General features: G+C 53.7%; 1 protein-coding gene across 1 annotated transcript in view; it reads right to left on the bottom strand.

The window, feature by feature from the left end:
- RPH3AL (rabphilin 3A like (without C2 domains)) overlaps positions 1-18,467 on the bottom strand; it is a 145,548-nt gene that overhangs the window by 90,660 nt on the left and 36,421 nt on the right. Inside the window, 1 exon segment of the mRNA XM_070562852.1 lies at positions 3,352-3,463. Coding sequence (XP_070418953.1) covers positions 3,352-3,428 — 77 coding nt within the window. The 5' untranslated portion in view covers positions 3,429-3,463.

Raw genomic sequence — 18,467 nt, 5'->3', positions numbered from 1 at the left:
TCAGGAACGGCTTGACCACAGGAGGAGTGTTTGTGTGGGGTTTTGCAGGATGAATAGGTGCTTCCCAACGGAAGGACGGAGAGGGCGTCTAGCCAGAGGAATGCGCACTTGCAAAGGTATAAAGTAATGCACTGTATTTGGGGGGCCAGGCTTCTAGATGGCTTATTTCTCCCACTAAAAAAAACAGAGCACTGGTCAAGACCAACACTTTTTCAAGGGATCCTCACAGAGCCGGGGGGGGGGGGGGGTGGGGAACAATGGGTGGGAAGAGAAAGGGCTGGAAGAGAAAGGAAGTGGGGGCAGGCCGGAGCGGGAGGGGGAGGCAGGGGCACATGCCAGCCTGCCTTCTGAGCGCTGGGCAGACCCAGGGGCTTTCGGTTCTGAAAAGAAACACTCCCCCACCCCAAGCTGCTAGTTTTCACTGTCTGACCATTTCAGAAACTCAGGTGGTCAGTGATTGGCAAGGACACCCTCTCAGTGTGGCCTTCTAGGCCAGCAGAGGAGAACTGGAAAATGGCCCCCAAACTGAGGGCACTCCTCCCACGGGAAGAAGGCAGGCGGAGGAACACAGAGATGGAGGGCAGGGCACGAGCACTGCCACCCATCCCAGGGGGCGAGGCTCCCCTCCAGCTCGCTCTGGCCCCGCTCCAGCCCAGGGCCTACAGACCTCCTCCCTTGGACCTCTGTCATCCCGCAGGCAGGCCTCCCCATCTCTCAGGGGAGGAAGAGGCGGGATACAGTTGGAGGGCTTCTAAAGGCAAGTGAGGGCTCATTGGCCTCCTGGCCTGGGGAGCCCACATGCAGCTGCTACCGACAGCCTTTCCAGGCTCCCTCAGGGCATCCTGCAAGCCTCCTTTTCTGCCTCCAGCTGATCACCCACCAGCTCCGACAATTTACGTCTTTTCATCCAACCTCCTTCCCAGGCTTACTACCCTGGTCTGGTCAAGCCCTGACTCCCACTTACGGCCACGGCTGCCACTGAGCATCTTGTTCCCCTGCAATGTCCCCTCCACATAGCCAAATGAGGCCACGCCAAGGCTGCTAGGTGTAGACGGGGCTGCAACCCCCAGAGAAGAAGCTTCAGCAATGCCCAGCACCCACCTGTACGTCCCCCGTATGGTGCCCTTGTCTCTCAGCTCACCTGGCCTCACAAGGTGTGTGTCACCAACAACTGCCCCTAGTTCCCTTGCGTTCTGGGCTGCGTGCTGTCTCCAGGCCTTTGCTCAGGCTGTGCTCTCCACCTGGGGTGCCTGCCCCTCTCCCTAAACCCCCTTTCCACCTGGCTCACTGCTGTTCTTTTTAAAGACTCTTTTACACATGATCTTCACCAGGAGGCTTTTCCTTGATCCCTTCCAAGATGGGTTAAAAGTCCATTCTCAGTGTTCCCATGAGGCCCAGGCATAGCTCCACCACTGAGCTTAAACACGACTATGAGGCAATGTGGGACCCTCTGTCTCCCCCTCCAGAATGTGAGTCTCTGGAGGACCAGGCCCTGCCCCATCCAGCCCCTGCCCCTCTCTCCATCTTCCCTTCATGCCACTCACTCCCTCATTCTCTGCATTCAAGCCACACTGGCCTCCTGTCAGGCCCTCTGTATGCCATGTTCCTTCTGCCTCAGGACCTTTGCACATGCTGTTCCTCCCACCTAGAAGCTCCTCCCCCATATTTCCATCTAACATTTGCCCCTCCTCCAAGACTTAACATAAGCATCACACTCTCAGGGAAGCCTCTCCCAATCCCCCCTTCATTAAGACTAAGTTGGCACCCCCTTCACCCTCACTGCCTGTTTCCACTGTCAGAGTCACTGCCTGTGGGTGATTATCTGTATAACACTCACCTCTCCCCACCAGTGCCTTAAGACAAGGGACTACATTGCTCTCGTTTGCTGCTGTGCAAGCAGTGCCCAACACACAGGAGGGGGTTAGCAAACGGCTGATGTTGCCTGGAAGACAGACCTGAGCTGGAGCCACAGCAGGTAATTTCCCCAGGCTTCCCCTGGGCATAGTGCCTGGCTGCGGGGGCTTGTAGTCCTGGCATTACGAGGAGCCTGGCATTACAAGGAGCACACCCTGGGGGAGGAGATAAAAGCATGGCTCTTCTAAAAGGTGCTATAACAGCTTTTGGCTGCTGAGTGCAAGACAAGGTCAGGGAGAACTGAAGGGAACGCTGTGGGCGAGGTCACCAGGGGTCACCCTAGGCCCTAGTACAAGAACACAGCTCTCCCCAGCTCCTCGTGTCCTGCTGGGGGACACGTCACCTCGCCCAGCATCAGAGGAGAGAGAAAGCGGGGCTGGCTTCATCCCTCATCTCCTTCCCCCCGCGGGGGCTCTGCGGGGCTGGAAGGAGCTGAGCCATCCCAGTGAGAGGGACAAACTGACCGTCATGCAAAGTTTCCTGCAATCGCGCAGGACTCCACTGTTCCTGCGCTTTTGGGATTCGCTTTTCTATCTCTGTTTGACGTTTCAGCTCTGTCCCCTTGCAGGCTCATAACATCTAACTGCAGAGTTCTTGAACTTGGTCCCATTGGGGAAACTCTGGCTCCCGGAATTGGCAGGATCTGCAGGTGAAGGGGCGCTGTTGGGCTTACTGGATGCCAGGGATCCCCAATTCCCCAGAGGAGTGGAGAGGACTGGAAGGCAGGAGAGGCACCCGGGCGCCCCTGGTCTCCAGCCATGGGGGGGATGGTCCGTGGACACAGCCTGACATAACTGGAGCAGATGGGTCGCCAGGCTAAGGGATAACAGGAAAACCAGGACCCCAAGGGGACAAATCAGAAACAGAGAGACCCTGACATGAGTGGAGGAGACCTGGGATCCCTCGAGGCTGGCTGAGCGTCTCAGCCCAGGGACAGCTCTTCACTCATTTGACCAGCTCTGCTCTGTCCTGTCTGTCGGCGCCAGGCACTCAGCTGTGAAGTGGGCACCCAGAGATCAGAGGCTTCCCGCCTCCAGGAGCCCCAGGACTGAAGGTTCAGTGACAGAGGGATGTCGACTCTAACAGAGAAGGCAAAGGAAGCTGTCTGGCTCTCCGCAGTCTGCTGCGGTACAGAGAACACATGTTTGGGAGTAGATGGACCCGAGTGTGGTCCCAGCCCTGCCACTCACAACCGAAGCGACCTAGGCAAAGCCAGCCTCACTTTCCTCCTCTGAAAAATGGGGACAAATTTCCACACGGTGGTTAAATGAGTGAATGGTTGTTAAGTGCCCAGCTCAGGGCCTGGGGTATGGTGTGCATCAGACAAGCACTTGTGTCCAAACTTCTCTTTCTGCGTCTCTGGAACTGAAGCTCACCAAAGAAAGGAGGGGAGCAGGGAGGGGGAAGGAAGGCGTGGCGGGGCCCTGGGGTACTCACTTGGCTCGCAGGGCAAGCTGCCGATCATTGGGGCAGACCCACTGATCACTCCCGCTGCCGAAGATGGTGTCGGCCATGGCCTGGAGCGCCCAGCCGGGGGAGGGGGTCACATCTGAGGTGAGAAGAGGGAAAAAGAAAGAGCAGGTCACTGGCAGGGGTGCAGGTGGCAGACAGGGTCCCTCAGATGGCAGACATCGGCCCCTCCAACCTATCCCAGTACATTGCTCTCCACTGATGCCCGGAATCGCACCATCAGAATCACTCCTCCAGCTAAACTGTTCCCTGAAAGCTCCTCTTTCAAAAAGCTCACAGTTCTAGGAGGATCATGTGACTAAGTGACAAGATCAGACATAACTGGCAGGACATCAAAGGGTTAGAATCACACAGGAGAGAAGAGGCACACCTCCTCAATTTTCCACTTAGTGGGCCAGCCATGGAGAGCGCTGACCCCGGCTCTTCCAAGTGCAGCCCCTGCCGTCCTCTGCACATCGCCCAGCAGGAGGGGCTGGGCCAGGGCAGACGGCCTGACAGCCTGGGCAAACCCCACACCGCTCCCAAACCCGGGGGACCCGGAGTGGCGACCCCAGGTACACACATGCAGCCGGAGCCACCCGCCTTCCTCAGCTCTGCAAACAAGGTCTGCACAGACTCTGCTCCCCGGGAGGTTCCGCCAACGATCACCGTGCTCTGCAGAGTGGGCAGGCAGGCAGGGGACGGTGGCTGCAGCCATGACCGCCACCTGCACAACTGCAGGGGGTGCCGCCCACTGGGACTACAATGAAAATGGCACCCTCGGGAATCCTGCAGGGAGGCGGGCCTGCTCCAGACCTTCCTGGTGGTTTAACTTGTGCAGTCCAGCTTAGCTGGCTCTCTCGGGGCCACCAAGGATATGTGTTGGGGGAGAGAAGAGAGGGGAAGACAAAGCTGAGTTTGAGGGTATCTCAATCCCTGCGCAAAGATGAGGGGCTGTACTGAGCTATCCACACTCCCTGGTCTGCGCCCACCTGCACCAGTGGTTCTCAAACACAGGACTCCCGCACACTCAAAAATTATTCAGCTTGGAATTTAGTCTGGCAGTTGCTCAAATGTTGAACGGAGTTACCATATACCCAGAAACGACTTCTAGGTATATACCCAAGAGAACTGAAAACACATGTCCACACACACAAAAACCTATACGTGAATGTTCACAGCAGCATTATTCCTAACAGCCAAAAAGTGGAAACAATTCAATGTGCGTTCAATTGAATGTCACTTCAATTCAATGTCAACTGAGGAAGGGCACAATGCGACATATCCAAACAATGGGATATTATGCGGCCACAAAAGGGAATGAAGTACTGATACCTGCTACACATGGATGAACCTTGAAAACACGATGCTAAGTGAAAGAAGGCAGACGTGAAAGACTACACATTGTGTGGTTCCATTATATGAAATGTCTAGAATGTTCAAATCCACAGAGACAGGAAGGAGACAGGAGGTTGTCAGGAGCTGGGGTGGTGGCAGGGAGAGGAAAGAACGAGGAATGACTGCTAATAGGTTCAGGGTTTCTTTTTGGGGTGATGAAAACGTTCTGGAATTAGATAGTGGTGATGGTTGCACAACTTCGTGAATAAATTAAAACCACTGAATTGTATCCTTTAAAAGTGTGAATTTTGTTGTTGTTGTTGTTGAGGAAAATTGGCCCTGTGATAACATCTGCTGCCAATCCTCCTCTTCTTTGGCTTGAGGAAGATTAGCCCTGAGATAACACCTGTGCCCATCTTCCTCTGCTTTTGTATTTGGGTTGCCACCACAGTGCGGCTGGTGAGTGATATAGCTCTGCGCCCAGGATCCAAACCTGTGAACTCAGGCCATCAAAGTGGAGCATGTGGAACTTTAACCACTTGGCCACTGGGCCAGCTCCCAAAAGTGTGAATTTTATGGCATGTGAACTACATCTCATTAAACTGCTATAAAAATTCTTGACAGGCCAGCCCTGGGGCCTAGTGGTCAAGTTTGGTGCACTCCGCTTCAGTGGCCCAGGTTTGGTTCCCAGACGCAGACCTACACCACTCAGTGACAGCCATGTTGTGGTGGCAACCCACATAGAAAATAGAGGAAGATTGGCACAAATGTTAGCTCAGGGCAAATCTTCCTCTGCAAAAAAACAAACAAAAAAACTTGAGAACTCCAAATGATATGAGCTATAGTTACTGATATTTACCATATTAGAAATTAAAACTGAGGAAAAACTTTAAAATTATTAATTCACCAAAAAATCACAGACCCATTAGATGTTCACATATTTTACAAAAAAACCCACTATATTTTCAAAACAAAAACAATTAGTGAGAATATGGCATTGTTTTACCTTTTTACAAGTCTTTGTAATGTTTGGCTTAACAAGACAGTTGGATGGTCATAGCTGATTTTTCACTCAATCTTTTGCCACATATGGTTTTGTTAAAGTGCATGAAGGACATCAAGACTCCCACAGATATGTACTACTGTCGGAAAAGAGAGGACTATTTTAATTGCCTTTCCAGATAATTGTGGATATTCTTTCAATTGCACCAAAATGCAACAGATGGTAGCTTCTTAAAGATTAGTTCCAATGTGGCATCTAAAATCCTATCGACGAACTTTTCATCTTCTGCACATTTGTGAGAGAAGGAGACCAAGCGTCTTGTTATTCTTATGAAAAGTTTTGATTTTGCGGACCCCCTGAAAGGTACTGGGGACCCCCGGACCATGGTTTGAGAACTGCTGTTCCAGCCCAAAGTCACCCATTTCTGTGATGACCACCAGGGGGCAGCCTGCGGACTGCCGTTGACTGACCCACACAGGGACCAAGGCCACGACATTCACCACAGTGGCCTCTCTGTCCCATTCAGCACATCCAAGCAGCAGCGGGAAATAGACCTGGGGACCCTAGACCTCAGGAGCCACGCGTGGAGACCCCACAGCCAGGCCCACGCCGGGGAGGGCTGCTGGGGTGCCACGGTCATCAAAGACCTCGCATCTAAAGTCTTGACCTTCTTCCAAATGAGGCTAACACAGAATCCAGGAAAACACAGACAGAGTCAAAAACGACACGCTTATCAAACAACTTTAAACCGGTGTCCCACTTCCAGCCTTTTCCGCACGATGGTTTGTTTTGTTTTGCTTTTTGAAATTTCTGTTATCTTGTGAATAGCACGGTCACATCGCGGTGTGGGTGTGAAAAGCGTTATTCGGTTCCACGTAAACATTTAAAACATACTACAGCTCAGGAGCCCTGAATCCTTATTATTATTTTTAAACATTCTGGGAGCTTCAAGAAATGGAAGTGATGGGGGTCTCCCTGACCGGGACAGGCTGTGCCAGGGTAAACCGGGTGTCCCGGCGGCAGCCACCTGTCATCGCCTCACAGGTGTCGTCGCTCCCGCCTTGGTCTGCAGGGGGCACCAGGTCTCGGGCCACTGCTCCCAGGATGGGAAGGCTTTGAGCCTTCCTGCCTACCCTGGGCAGCTGGGCACAGCAAGGATGGGCACAGAGAGGATGCAGTGGCCCCTCTGCTCTGCCAGGCACCCCCACAGAGGCAGGGGTGCACCAGTGTTGACCCCGGAGGGGAGGAGCAGGCCAGGGAATCTCAGAGTGGGAATTTCATCTTCTCCAGAAGCTTCTGAACCAAAAGTGTGTGGAGCTGGGCAGGGGGAGGAGCTGGAGTCCTGTGCTCTCGTGCTCAAATCGTCATCACCTCTTTTATGGGGGGACAGGTGGGGACATCCAGGAGAAGACAGCAGCAAACACAGGTGGAGACGCAGCCATTCCTCACAGCCCCAAATGAATCTCTAGGGAATGAACTCTTTCGGTCCCCTTTGGGCCACTTCCTAGGGGGCCAGACTTTTGGGATCACTGGTAAGGGAACCCCCAAACTAACATTTACCTGTCCTCTGAGCCATTTAGGGTCCAGTCCTCTACATTGTTTTTCTAATTTTAGCCAAAACAACTCTGCGACCACCCACAGGCTATTCTGTTCTGTTCTTCCTAAATCTAATCATTATTCTTTTCTGGTCAGCAAAAGAGAAAAGAGAGAGGTTAAGAGACTGAGGAAAGGTCACACAGCTAACTGTGCCAGTCTCCTAACCCTTAACCAAGATTACTTTCTCTGCGTCCTATCAGGGCCGTCGGCACGGAAGGAAGGGTTGTACAGCAGGGAGGACGGTGGAAAGAAGACTCAACTAGGAAAGAAAAGAGCCATGAAAATCTAGCTTTTATGCGAACTTACTGGAAGGCAAGAACAAGTCAGTTGTCTTCCCTGGCCTCAGTTTCCTCATCGGTACCCGAGGGAGACAGGCTGGAGGGACTGCCCTGTGCAGTTCCAACACTTGACCCCGCCCTGCCGAGCTGCAGGAGGGAGGCCTGGGCGCAGGCAGGGACTGAGGAAGGGTCTTAGGGCGGGAGGCTGGCGGCTGCCCCAAGCCAGGAGGTGGGATCTGAGCCCCCACCCCAGCCTAGTCCCCAGGGCAGAGAAGAGAAGGACATCCCAGTGTCCCCCACCCCTCTCGCTCCCGCAACTTCAGGGAAGATGGGCCTGCAGAGTCAAATGCTATAGAGATGTCTAAGGAGATGAGAGGATGTTGCCTTTTGGGACCTGGGGCCATGGGTACTGGCTGGCAGGGTCTTCAATGATGGTAAGTTTGTGGCTGAGCATGTCCACGGGGGTGGCTCCAAGCAAAGACTCAGGACCCAGCCCAGGGACTGCTGTGCTCGCCCTGTGCTGCGGCTGGCACCTCAGAAGGCACAGCTGTCCTTCATCCACAGACAGCAGCCTCAGGACAGACGGTGCGAGAGGAAGGGCAGCTGGGGGAGCCACACTTAGGAAGCTGCCAACGGAGCCAGCTTAGGTTCCCAAACCTCTTCAGTCTGAAGTGGCTGCCAGCTCCCTGACTTGCCAGCCAACTGTCCCCGGTTCTCACACCCCCTTAACCAGGGGGCTGCTCTGCCAGGCTACGTGCTCACCACTACCCAACACACACCTCCTGGGCTCTGCCCCCTTCCAGCGGGAGGGCCCCTTCCCCAGGCCCTGCCGCATCAGGCCCATGTCCTCCTAAGAGGTGGGTCCTTAAACCTCCCAAAGAACAGTGCCCCGTGAGTTCAACATGGACCGCACCCCTGCTTAATAAACGCCAATCTGTCCTAGACAGAAACCAAATGATGAGGGAACAAAACAGAGGTCTAAAGGTGAGCAAAAAGCAGGCATTCACGAGGGGGAGGACGGGACTGGCCAAGGGCCCAGAGGGAGCAGAGGCAGGGTGTCTGCAGAAGGAGGGCCACCTGGTGCGCTGGCCTTCCTCTGTCAACGAGGGGAGAAGGGGTACCCAGGCCGGGCCTGCGGCTCAGGTCCTTCCAGCTGTGAGGAAAGAGGCTGTGGGGAGTGTGTGTGTGTGTGTGTGTGTGTGTGTGTGTTCTGCTGGGGAAGGAACATGGTCATGGTGTGTGCATGTGTGTGTGTTCTGCTTGGGAAGAAACACGGTCATGGGGTGTGTGTGTGTGTGTGCATGTGTGTGTGTGTGAGTGTGTGTTCTGCTGGGGAAGGAACACGGTCATGGTGTGTGTGTGTGTGTGTGTGTGTGTGTGTGTGTGCATGTGTGTGTGTGCATGTGTGTGTGTTCTGCTGGGGAAGGAACACGGTCATGGTGTGTGTGTGTGTGTGCATGTGTGTGTGTGCATGTGTGTGTGTTTTGCTGGGGAAGGAACACGGTCATGGTGTGTGTGTGTGCACGTGTGCATGTGTGTGAGTGTGTTCTGCTGGGGAAGGAACACGGTCATGGTGTGTGCATGTGTGTGTGTTCTGCTTGGGAAGGAACACGGTCATGGTGTGTGTGCGTGCACGTGTGCATGTGTGTGTGAGTGTGTTCTGCGGGGGAAGGAAGAGGGTCCTGGGGAAGTGGGGGTTCTACCTGAGAACCGGCCCCAGACACCTTCCTTCTATTGACAGGTCTCCATCTCTCCTTCCCCAGAGGGCTGTGGGCTCCCCAGGGGGCCTTCATCCTCCTACAAAGTGGATGTTCGCTGAACCTCTGTTCAATTCAACTGATTTCATCAGAGCGACGGCCTTTCCCAGACACAGAGGAACTCAGGCAACAAGCCAGATGTGCTGGGAGCAGAGCTGGGCTCCAAGCGCGCTCTGCGACTTGCCCACGCGCAGGCGGTCTGTCCCCCAGGATTCCCCACAGCGGAGTCAGCGCCCAGGGGCTCCTGACAGCCGAGCTGCCTCTCCCCGCAGGGGCCAGCGTGCCTTCCAGGCCTGCAGGTGCCACCTGCCCCCCGCTGGGCGAGACAAGCCAGGCTGCACCCATAAGCGTTTCTCCACCTGCAGCGCAGGGGCTCAGGGGACCCCATGAGGGGACAGGAACGGAGTTGCCTGGTGACGATTTCCTGAGAAAATTCCCAGGGGATGGAGGTCCGTGAGCCCCAGGCAACTTTCTGAGGCAGATCTCAGCAAACAAGCACATTCTGACAGGGAGATCCAATTCTCCTCTCCCCAAGCCGGCTTTGGGCAACCTCACGTGGCATCTCCACAGAACATTACAAAGAAAACACCCTACGCCGGCCCATCACCCACCCCCAGAGAAGAGTCCTAACATTTTAATGTAAGAGCTTCTCATTTTTTCCTAGGTATTTGTGTGTAGATTTTAAATAAAACTGGGTTCGTATTACATACACTGTTCACTCTGCTTTCTTATCACACTGTACTTTCTCACATTATTAAAAGTCCTCAAAAACACGATTCTTAATTTTAACTTAGTATTCTGGATATGTTTTATCATTTTCCCATTTAGGGGCACAGAGATTGCTTCCAGTTTTGTTCTATTACATTCAACACTAAAATGGACATCCCAGGAGACAAATCTTTGTGTCCATCTCTGATTATTTCCTTAGGATAAATTACCCAAAGGGAAAGGAAGTGTATTTTTTTGAAATGGGTTTTTGAAGCGATTTTTGCTATAGTGACGTTCACAGCCACTCCGACCTCCTGGTTGCAGGCCTCACGCCCACTCCCTCGACGTACATCTAGAAACAGTCACCGCAAAAAGGGCTGCTGGAGGCAGCCCGTTCCGTCGGCCCAAGGCGGGTTTTATATTTTCAAACTCAGAACTCAGATACAAGAAGCTACCTGTAAATCTCCAGTCAGTTGGTTTTAACAATGCGTATGGTCCTTGAATCACTGAAAAAGGGCCTCCCTTCTGCAAATGTTCGAGCCTACTTAGAAGAAGCCTTCTCCCCCCCTTAGCGGACGTCGTGGGCTCAGAATCCGGTAAAGTGGGCACCTGCCTTAGAGCTCCGAGTGACCAGGTGGTCACATAACACCTCTCCACCGTTTGTTCTCCTCTAAAAAGGGGCGGGGTGTCCGCCCCACCACAGGCTGGGGTGAGGACGAAAGGAGGGTACCCTCCAGAGAGCAGCACACCTCGTCACTACTCCAGGACAATGCTGCTGTTTGACCCCCAACCTCCCAAAACTTACAACCACTGAACACAGGGTGGAAAAGATGGGCAGCCTGCAGCTCTCGCTGAGCCATACCCAACTTCGAGAAAGATACCCGGAGGGCAGGACAGCCTGCCCCTAGAGAGCATTAAACACACCCACGGGGGCTCCGCCCGCCTACCGGGGCCAGAACAGAACAGAGGCGAGCAAAGAGCAAAGGCACAAAGGCCCGAGCGAGGACAGCTCCTCTCGCCTGCACCTGCTCCCAGGTGTGCTCATCTCTCCCGCCTGTACCCTGGCACTTTCGCCTCCTTGATTTTATTCCAGGGGAACTTCCACGGACATAACAGAGCCGAAGGTGGTATGAATGGATGACCTCAGGGGAAGAGAAGGAACGAAGCGGGAAGAACAGCAGGAAGGAGGCAGGCAGGATGGAAGGACCGCAGGGTCGAGGAGGGGACACCATACGCAGAGGCAAACAGGAGTCACCAGCAAGTGCAGGACACCACTTCCAAAGAGCTACCAAGAGAACGAAAGCGCATCCTTCCACAGAGAGAGGTTTTCTCTGAGCCGCTGACCCATGATGATGAAACGCACGGCCCAGCAAGAGCAGCAGTGACCCACAGACTCAGGAGCAGTGAAGCGAGGCTGTAAATCAAGGAGTCTGGGCCTGGTTATTATGCAGTATTATCAAGGCAAATACATAACTGATAGAAATGGCATTTGGTAAATAAAGTCCCAACCCTGAGCTCATATCCGACCAAACCCCTCCCAGAGCTGTTTGGAGTTTGATTTTCAAACCTGTGAGCAGAGGAAAGACCAGAAGACCAGAGGAGGAGACAAACAGGAGACGCAAGAGGAGAGCAAAACCCACTCCACTCCCCACCCACAGGCCAGAGAGCCCTGAGGAGGAGGACCGCGGAAGAGCCCAGAGCCACCTCAGGGGGCCTGTGCTGGGCTGGGACAGAGGCTTCATCCCCGTGCCAAATCCGAGCTGACGCCCGGAGAGCTGCACAGAAAGGACTCGGGGCCCATTCAGCCTCTGCTGTGATCCTTTAGTCATGCCCGCCCTGGGCGCGGGAGGGCAGAGTGGCTGCACAATCGCTGCTGGGGAGTTTGCCATCCCCAGACAGCTGGGGGTGCCTGGGCCGGGGTAGCGGGGGAGGAGACGAGGGCCTCAAGGAGGGAGAAAAAGCAGGGATGATATGAAAGAATACTTGCCACCAAGCCGAGGGTTCCCGAGACGTCAAAGACACAGTGTGACAGCCCTCAGTTCTACACCCAGGTATTAATATTCCAGGGAACCCTTAGCAACAGGCTCTGACACCTGCTCTGTTACTATGATACGGGAAACATGACACTAGCAGCAAGATAAGGTGAACCCAGGCATCGACACTTCCTCCACCTGTCACGAGGATGCAAGATTCAGACAGGAAGCCTCAAAGGCCTGTCTGAGCACCCAAGGAAACTCTCTGTGGAGTCTCGGGCTAATTATGCACGAGGCAGGGCTCAAGCAGATTCGAGAGATGAGACAGGAGCCCCGGGGAAGCTAGTACCTGACAAACGGCCCTAGAACTCACGCTGTCAGCAGGCGTCCTTCCAGATCTGCTTCCCCAGTGACTCCTCCCTCCCCGGTCCCAGTTGGATTCTCCTTGTCTCTTGCCCAGACTGTGGGACAGCTTCCCCATCAGCCTTTGGACCTCCTGGGGCTCACCTCACCCCCTTCACTTGCAGCCAGAGAGTTCATCCTCAAAGCCTAGGTAAGGCCATGAGATGCTCTTGCTCAAAAACCTTCAATGGCTCCCCACTGCCAAAGGAAAGAACCCAAGCTGCATGCAAGGCCATCCATGATCCGGCCCAAATTACCCTTCCAGTCTCACCCGCCACCACATCCCTCCACAGAACTCACACTCTACAGATGGTCCCTGACTTACGATGGTTCGACTTAACAATTTTTCAACTTTATGATGGTGCAAAAGCGATACACATTCAGTAGAAACTGTACTTTGAATTTTGGACTGTGATCTTTCCCGGGCTAGTGATATGCCATAGGATCCTCTCTCGTAACGCTGGGCGGCAGCAGCTCCCAGTCAGCCCTGCCATCGTGAATGTGAACAACCGATGCAGTAACCACCATTCTGTCCCCAGACAACCACGCTGTCTACACTTTCAGTACAGTATTCCATCAGTTACACGAGACAGTTGACACTTTGTTATAAAGTAAGCTTTGTGTTAGATGATTTTGCCCAACTGTGGACTAACGTAAGTGTCCTAAGCACATCTAAGGCAGGCGAGGCTAAGCTACGATGTTCAGTAGGCTAGGTGTATTAAACACATTTTTGACTTACAGTGTTCTCAGCTTTCGAAGGGTTTATCAGGATGTAACCCCAGCGTAAGTCAAGGAAGATCTAAGTCACTGGGAACCGGGACATGTTCTGCTGCTCAGTCTTGTCTCTGGAACTCACGTGAAACGCCTCTCCTGCACATGGTCTACCCATAGAGGCCCAGCACCACCTCCTCCGGGAATTCTCTAACTCGTCCCCACCCAACTCCCATTCAGAATCGACCCCACCTGCCTCCCCTCAGCAGTTCATTCCACTCTGTATTCTGGGCGGGGGGCGGGTCTTTACCTATGTGACCCCTGTGAAGACTGCAGCTCTTGGAATGCATCTCGGACACATGGTGGTTGTCTGGTACACCTTCATGGAACTAACACTAACCTTCAAGAGTTTCCGCAGCCCATGGAATAATGCCCAGCCTCCTGGGCCTGGAATTTCAGGTCCCACAGTGTCACCCCCGACCTCCTTAACCTTCCTCCCAGCCACATGCAGGTGGCTCCCATCCACTGAACAGGTCTCACCTGTCCTGCCTCTGGCCCACTCTGCAAAGTGGTTTACACCACCTAAAACCACGGGAAATCTAGAAAGGACTCCAACTCTTGAAGAGTGGTCAACGATGGCACAGTCAATGGCAGTGTCAATATCAAAAAATGACAAATGACCTGGAAAAGGGTTTACAGCAAGATTAGGTGCATGAAGTAGAACCCAATGGTGGACACAATGACAGCACCCTATAATAATCATGTGCCGTGTGGAAAATGCAGAGTTCACACATCAGAGGAGCAGGGTTTGGGATTACGGGTGAATTTATTCTGCAATCATTTTCTAAGGATGACTCAGTAGGAGTTAGACCAGCGACGGCACCCCACCTATCCTCGTGGCTCCCACCTACATCCTCCTCCCAGGTGGGGCTCTCTAAGACCCTGCAGCCCTGCTCAGATTCCTGTAGCCTTTCTTGGCAGTGCCCTTCAGGAGTAGTCCATCCTGGACACCCAAGGCCTGTTCTGTGGCACAGCCCCTCCAGAGTCACAGAGCTCAGAGCCTGCTATTGTCCTCAGAGAAACAAGCAGCAGCTACTTATTGGTTTCTTACCCTCATTCACTCAACAAACAAGCACTAGGTATTGACTTTGCACCAGGCACATGCCCAGCATCTCAGGTCAAGCAGGGTGAGAGGGGTTGTTCTTTGCGTGCCCAGAAGGCCTCCCACAGTGTACAGGCAGGATGCCTCACTTACAGCTGTGGGGGCCTCTTCTCCCTAGAGAAGTAAATCCACACTTTAATGGCTTAAAACACCCATTCCAGTGGACCCAAATGCCTGCCTCTTTCTCTAGCGGAGACCGTTTTCTCATTTTCCAGCTGAAACACTATGCAAAGCCTGCAACCAAAATACGAGGCACAGCATCCTCCTCCTCTCTCCCACGTCCCCTGTCCCTCAAGTGCCAGCCCTCCGACTTTAGCGCCACAACTTCACCCACACGTCGCCAGAGGCACAGCTCGCTGTGGTCATTTCTGAAAGGCCTGAAACAGGGTAGGTGGGGGCACGAAGCAAGGCCATCACAGAGATGGAGGATAGCGGCCGAATACAACGTAACCAGACTTCTTGGCAGGTGTCACCCCGAGAACACACAGGAAGGAGGGGAGCCCCAGAGGCTGGCAGCCAAGCCCGAAGCAGTGCCCCGTTCCCCTCAGCCCACGTGGTACCAGCCTCCTGGGGCTGCCGTAACAAACCACCTCAAGCTGCAAGGCTTCAAGCAGCTCTAGAGCCTAGAGGCCCCAAACCAAGACGGCGGCAGGGCCGCGCCTCTCTCGGCTTCCAGGGCTGCTGGCATTCCTTGGCCCTCCTGGGCTGGCAGCTGCATCACTCCAATCACTGCCTTCACCTGCGCACGGCCTCCTTCCCTCTGTGTCTCCACGTGGCCGTCTCCCTGTGCCTCTTGACCTCAAATGGCCGTGTGCCCTGGGGACGTGTGGGCGGAGCTGAGGCCTTAAAGTCGGAGGGCTGGCACTTGAGTGACAGGCAAGGGGGGGATGCTGTGCCTCTTATTCTGGTTGCAGGCTTTGCATAGCGTTTCAGCCCGGGAATGAGAAAACTGCCTCAGACAAAGAGGCAGGGATTTGGGTGAGCTAGAATGGATGTTTTAGGCCGTTAAAGGTGCGGTGTGTCTCTCTTCTTCTGAGAGGACACTCATCACGGTGGATTAAGACCAAAGGAGAATCCAGCATGATCTCATCTTAACTAGTTACATCTGCAATGCCCCTATTTCCAAATAAGGTCACATTCTGGGGTTCTGGGAGTTAGGACTTAACCATACCCTTTTGGGGGACACAATTCAACCCATAACATATGGGAAAACAGAACCCAGAGCCCTACCTCGGGGGTGGGCCCTTTAGTATGTGTGATCAGATGTTCAAGCTGGTCTCAAGTGCCCCCTGGAGCTCCTGGGGCGCTAAGGACCAGGAGAGGGGTCTAAATCCTGAGACAGGGACTTGTCATGGTTGATGCAAAAAGAAGATACAGGAAAACAATCTCCTTTGGTCAGTGCCTGTCTTGAGAGTTCTTAAGGGGGAGCCATGAACTTGGGCGGGAACAAATGATATCTTTATTTTCACTAACCTGCAACTGAAATTTTCTATTTCCTTTCATTATGAATGTAGGCAACCCACCACAGTCGTATTATCAGTGCCTGTGTCTTGGTTATCTACAGAATACAGATATTTTCATATCACAATACAGATTTGCAGATATCTTGAAATATTATTTATGCTCATCACCACTTTAAGATCGCAATAGTTATCAGAACTGCTGCAAGGCTGTTTACCTAATGACTCAACAAATCAGCACATGGGGCCAGCCCAGGGGTGTAGTGGTTAAGTTTGTACACTGTGCTTCGGTGGCCCAGGGTTTGCAGGTTTGGATCCCAGGCACGGACCTACGCACCACTCATCAAGCCATGCTGTGGTATCGACCCACATACAAAAATAGAGAAAGATTGGCACAGATGTTATCTCAGGGGCAATCTTCCTCAGGCAAAACAGGAAGAATGGCAACAGATGTTAGCTCAGCGCCAGTCTTTCTTACCAAAAAAAAAAAAAAAGAAAGCACATAGGTTACTATATCAAAAGCTTGTTTTTAAAAATATTCTGATAACAGTAAGTCAATATAATTGGTTCCCTCTGTAATCCTGCTTGTGCATTATTTTGAGAAAGGTACCATAGGATTCGCCAGACTGTCAAAAAAGAGGTCAAAGGCACAAAAAACGAACAGGAGATGGAATTAGACCTCAGCTCAAGGGTTACCAGAATAAAATCAAGGCTTCAGGGTCAGCAGGTGTCCCTGACCCCAGGGACTCTCTGCTCCGAAAATGCCCAGGTCCTCCCAGGGGCTGCCAGGCACCTGGCTTGGTATGTGCAGTGATGGGTGTTAATGCTGTTTGTCTTTTAATGCAGAAATACAAGCCTGCTTCCGTATTTGCAATTTGTGTGTCTAGAAAGTGCCAGGCAAACAGAATTTCTGCAAAGGAAATCTGATTTTAGCTCACTCCTGGGAGTTGGAGGAGCCCAAGAGAAACCTCTCCACGAAGCAGAGAAGCTCTGGAATGAAAACAGGGCTACCCCTGCTCACCTGCTTGTTAAAGTCCCAGTGCCCAGCTGTGCTGACAACGGCAGTGCTCCAGGTCCCGGGAGCAGCTTCCCACACTGCCTCCCCCCCCCCCCCCCCCCCACAACACTAGCTCTCAGGTGGCTCTTGTTGGGCTCCGCTAGGTACTTCTCCATCCTTCTTCCACCCACTTCACCAGAGCCGGGGCGGGAACCCTGGCCCTGGCTGTTTGTTTAAAGCTGGCAGCCAAGGCAACCCCCAGCTGACCTAGCCGATCTGCAGGCCAGCTGTCCCCTCTCGTTCATGGAAACACAAACAGACGTTTCTCTGTTCCAAATCCAAGGTTAAGTACTACGCTGCCCGGGCACCAGCTGTCAACTTCTCCGCACACTCCCCATTCCCCTGGCAGAGGCTAAGGCCCCAAACAAGTGGGGGTGCCTGTCACAAACGACCATGATGAAGACTGCCAAGGACTCAGTGGGAGCCCCCTGAGAGTGAGAGAGGGGACCACTTCCAGAACATGGCTTGGTACAGAGAAGAGCAAAAAAGGCCAAATAGAACCACCAGCATTTTGCCAGAAGTTTTCGAGGCTTTTAGGAGGAGCCCACAAATTAAAATGTACGTGCACGTGCTCAGCCTGACCACGAGCTACCAAATCAGGAAGGGACAGCAGTTGGCTTTACTGAGCTCTGCTGACCTGCCGGCTGCTTGCCACAGGGTGACCAACCGAAATTCATCACAATGCCAGGGGGATGGCATGATCATCGTCCCCTTCCAGAGCAGGGGCTCAAGACCCAATGCTTGAGAAGTGCAGCCACTGGCTCAAGACCACACAGCTGGCCCCTGGCACCTTCTAGCACCCTCTCTGCCCCCAAGGAGTCTCGGCTGCAGCTGTGGCACCTAACAAAAGCAACAGAGCAGGGGGTCTCCTCAGCGTCTCATGCTCCAGCACTGAGGAGTGTGCAGGAGTTCACAGAAACTGAGCCGTGCAGGAATCGGCCACAGGAGTTGTGAGCAGGCGCGGGGTTCCCTGGGCCGGAGGAGCCTGGAGGCACTGCTGCAGAGGCAGGCTGGCGCGGGCTTCCCAGAACAGGCAGTGCTGGCATTAGAGGCGCAAGGCCTGGGAGATGGCAGCAGGGGCTCCCCTACCCTGCCTCAAATGCTGCTGTTACCCCACCCTAGGCCCACAGAGCAGAAAGACACCAAGTCACAGGTCTATGATGGCCCCTGCTCCCCACCACTCCCACCGCCTGACCCAGGTGCCCACCCAGACCTCAGTCACCTACGATGCTAAGTGGGTCCCCTGTCTCCACACTGCCCCCCTGACCCAGCCGATCCTGCCCCCACGGGCCCTGCAAAGGCCCAGCTCTGCTCAGACACTTCCAAATCAAGCCCAGTGTCCTCCCCTGGGAGTTCACGGCCATCCACAGGCTCTGCTCCACCTGGCCAAATTTGTCTCCAACAAACAGAAACACCTGGCATCATCCCCTGTGTCCAAGCCCAGGCCTCCCCCAGGAAGCCCCCTGCCACCCCCAACTCCAAACCCACAGCCTGTGGCAACCGCTCCCTCCTCGGCATCTTCTTAAACATTCACTTTTTACCTCTTCCCAGGGTTTTCCAGTTTCTGGGGGTTTATGAACGTGCGTGACCTCTCCTAAAGGACCAAACACTCCCTAAGGGCAGGACGCACCTCGTGCCCCGAGGATACTCAAAACATGT

Source organism: Equus przewalskii, chromosome 10 (genome assembly GCF_037783145.1).
Source record: "Equus przewalskii isolate Varuska chromosome 10, EquPr2, whole genome shotgun sequence".
In the NCBI taxonomy this organism is placed as follows: domain Eukaryota; kingdom Metazoa; phylum Chordata; class Mammalia; order Perissodactyla; family Equidae; genus Equus; species Equus przewalskii.
This window is presented reverse-complemented; position numbering and strand designations above follow the sequence as displayed.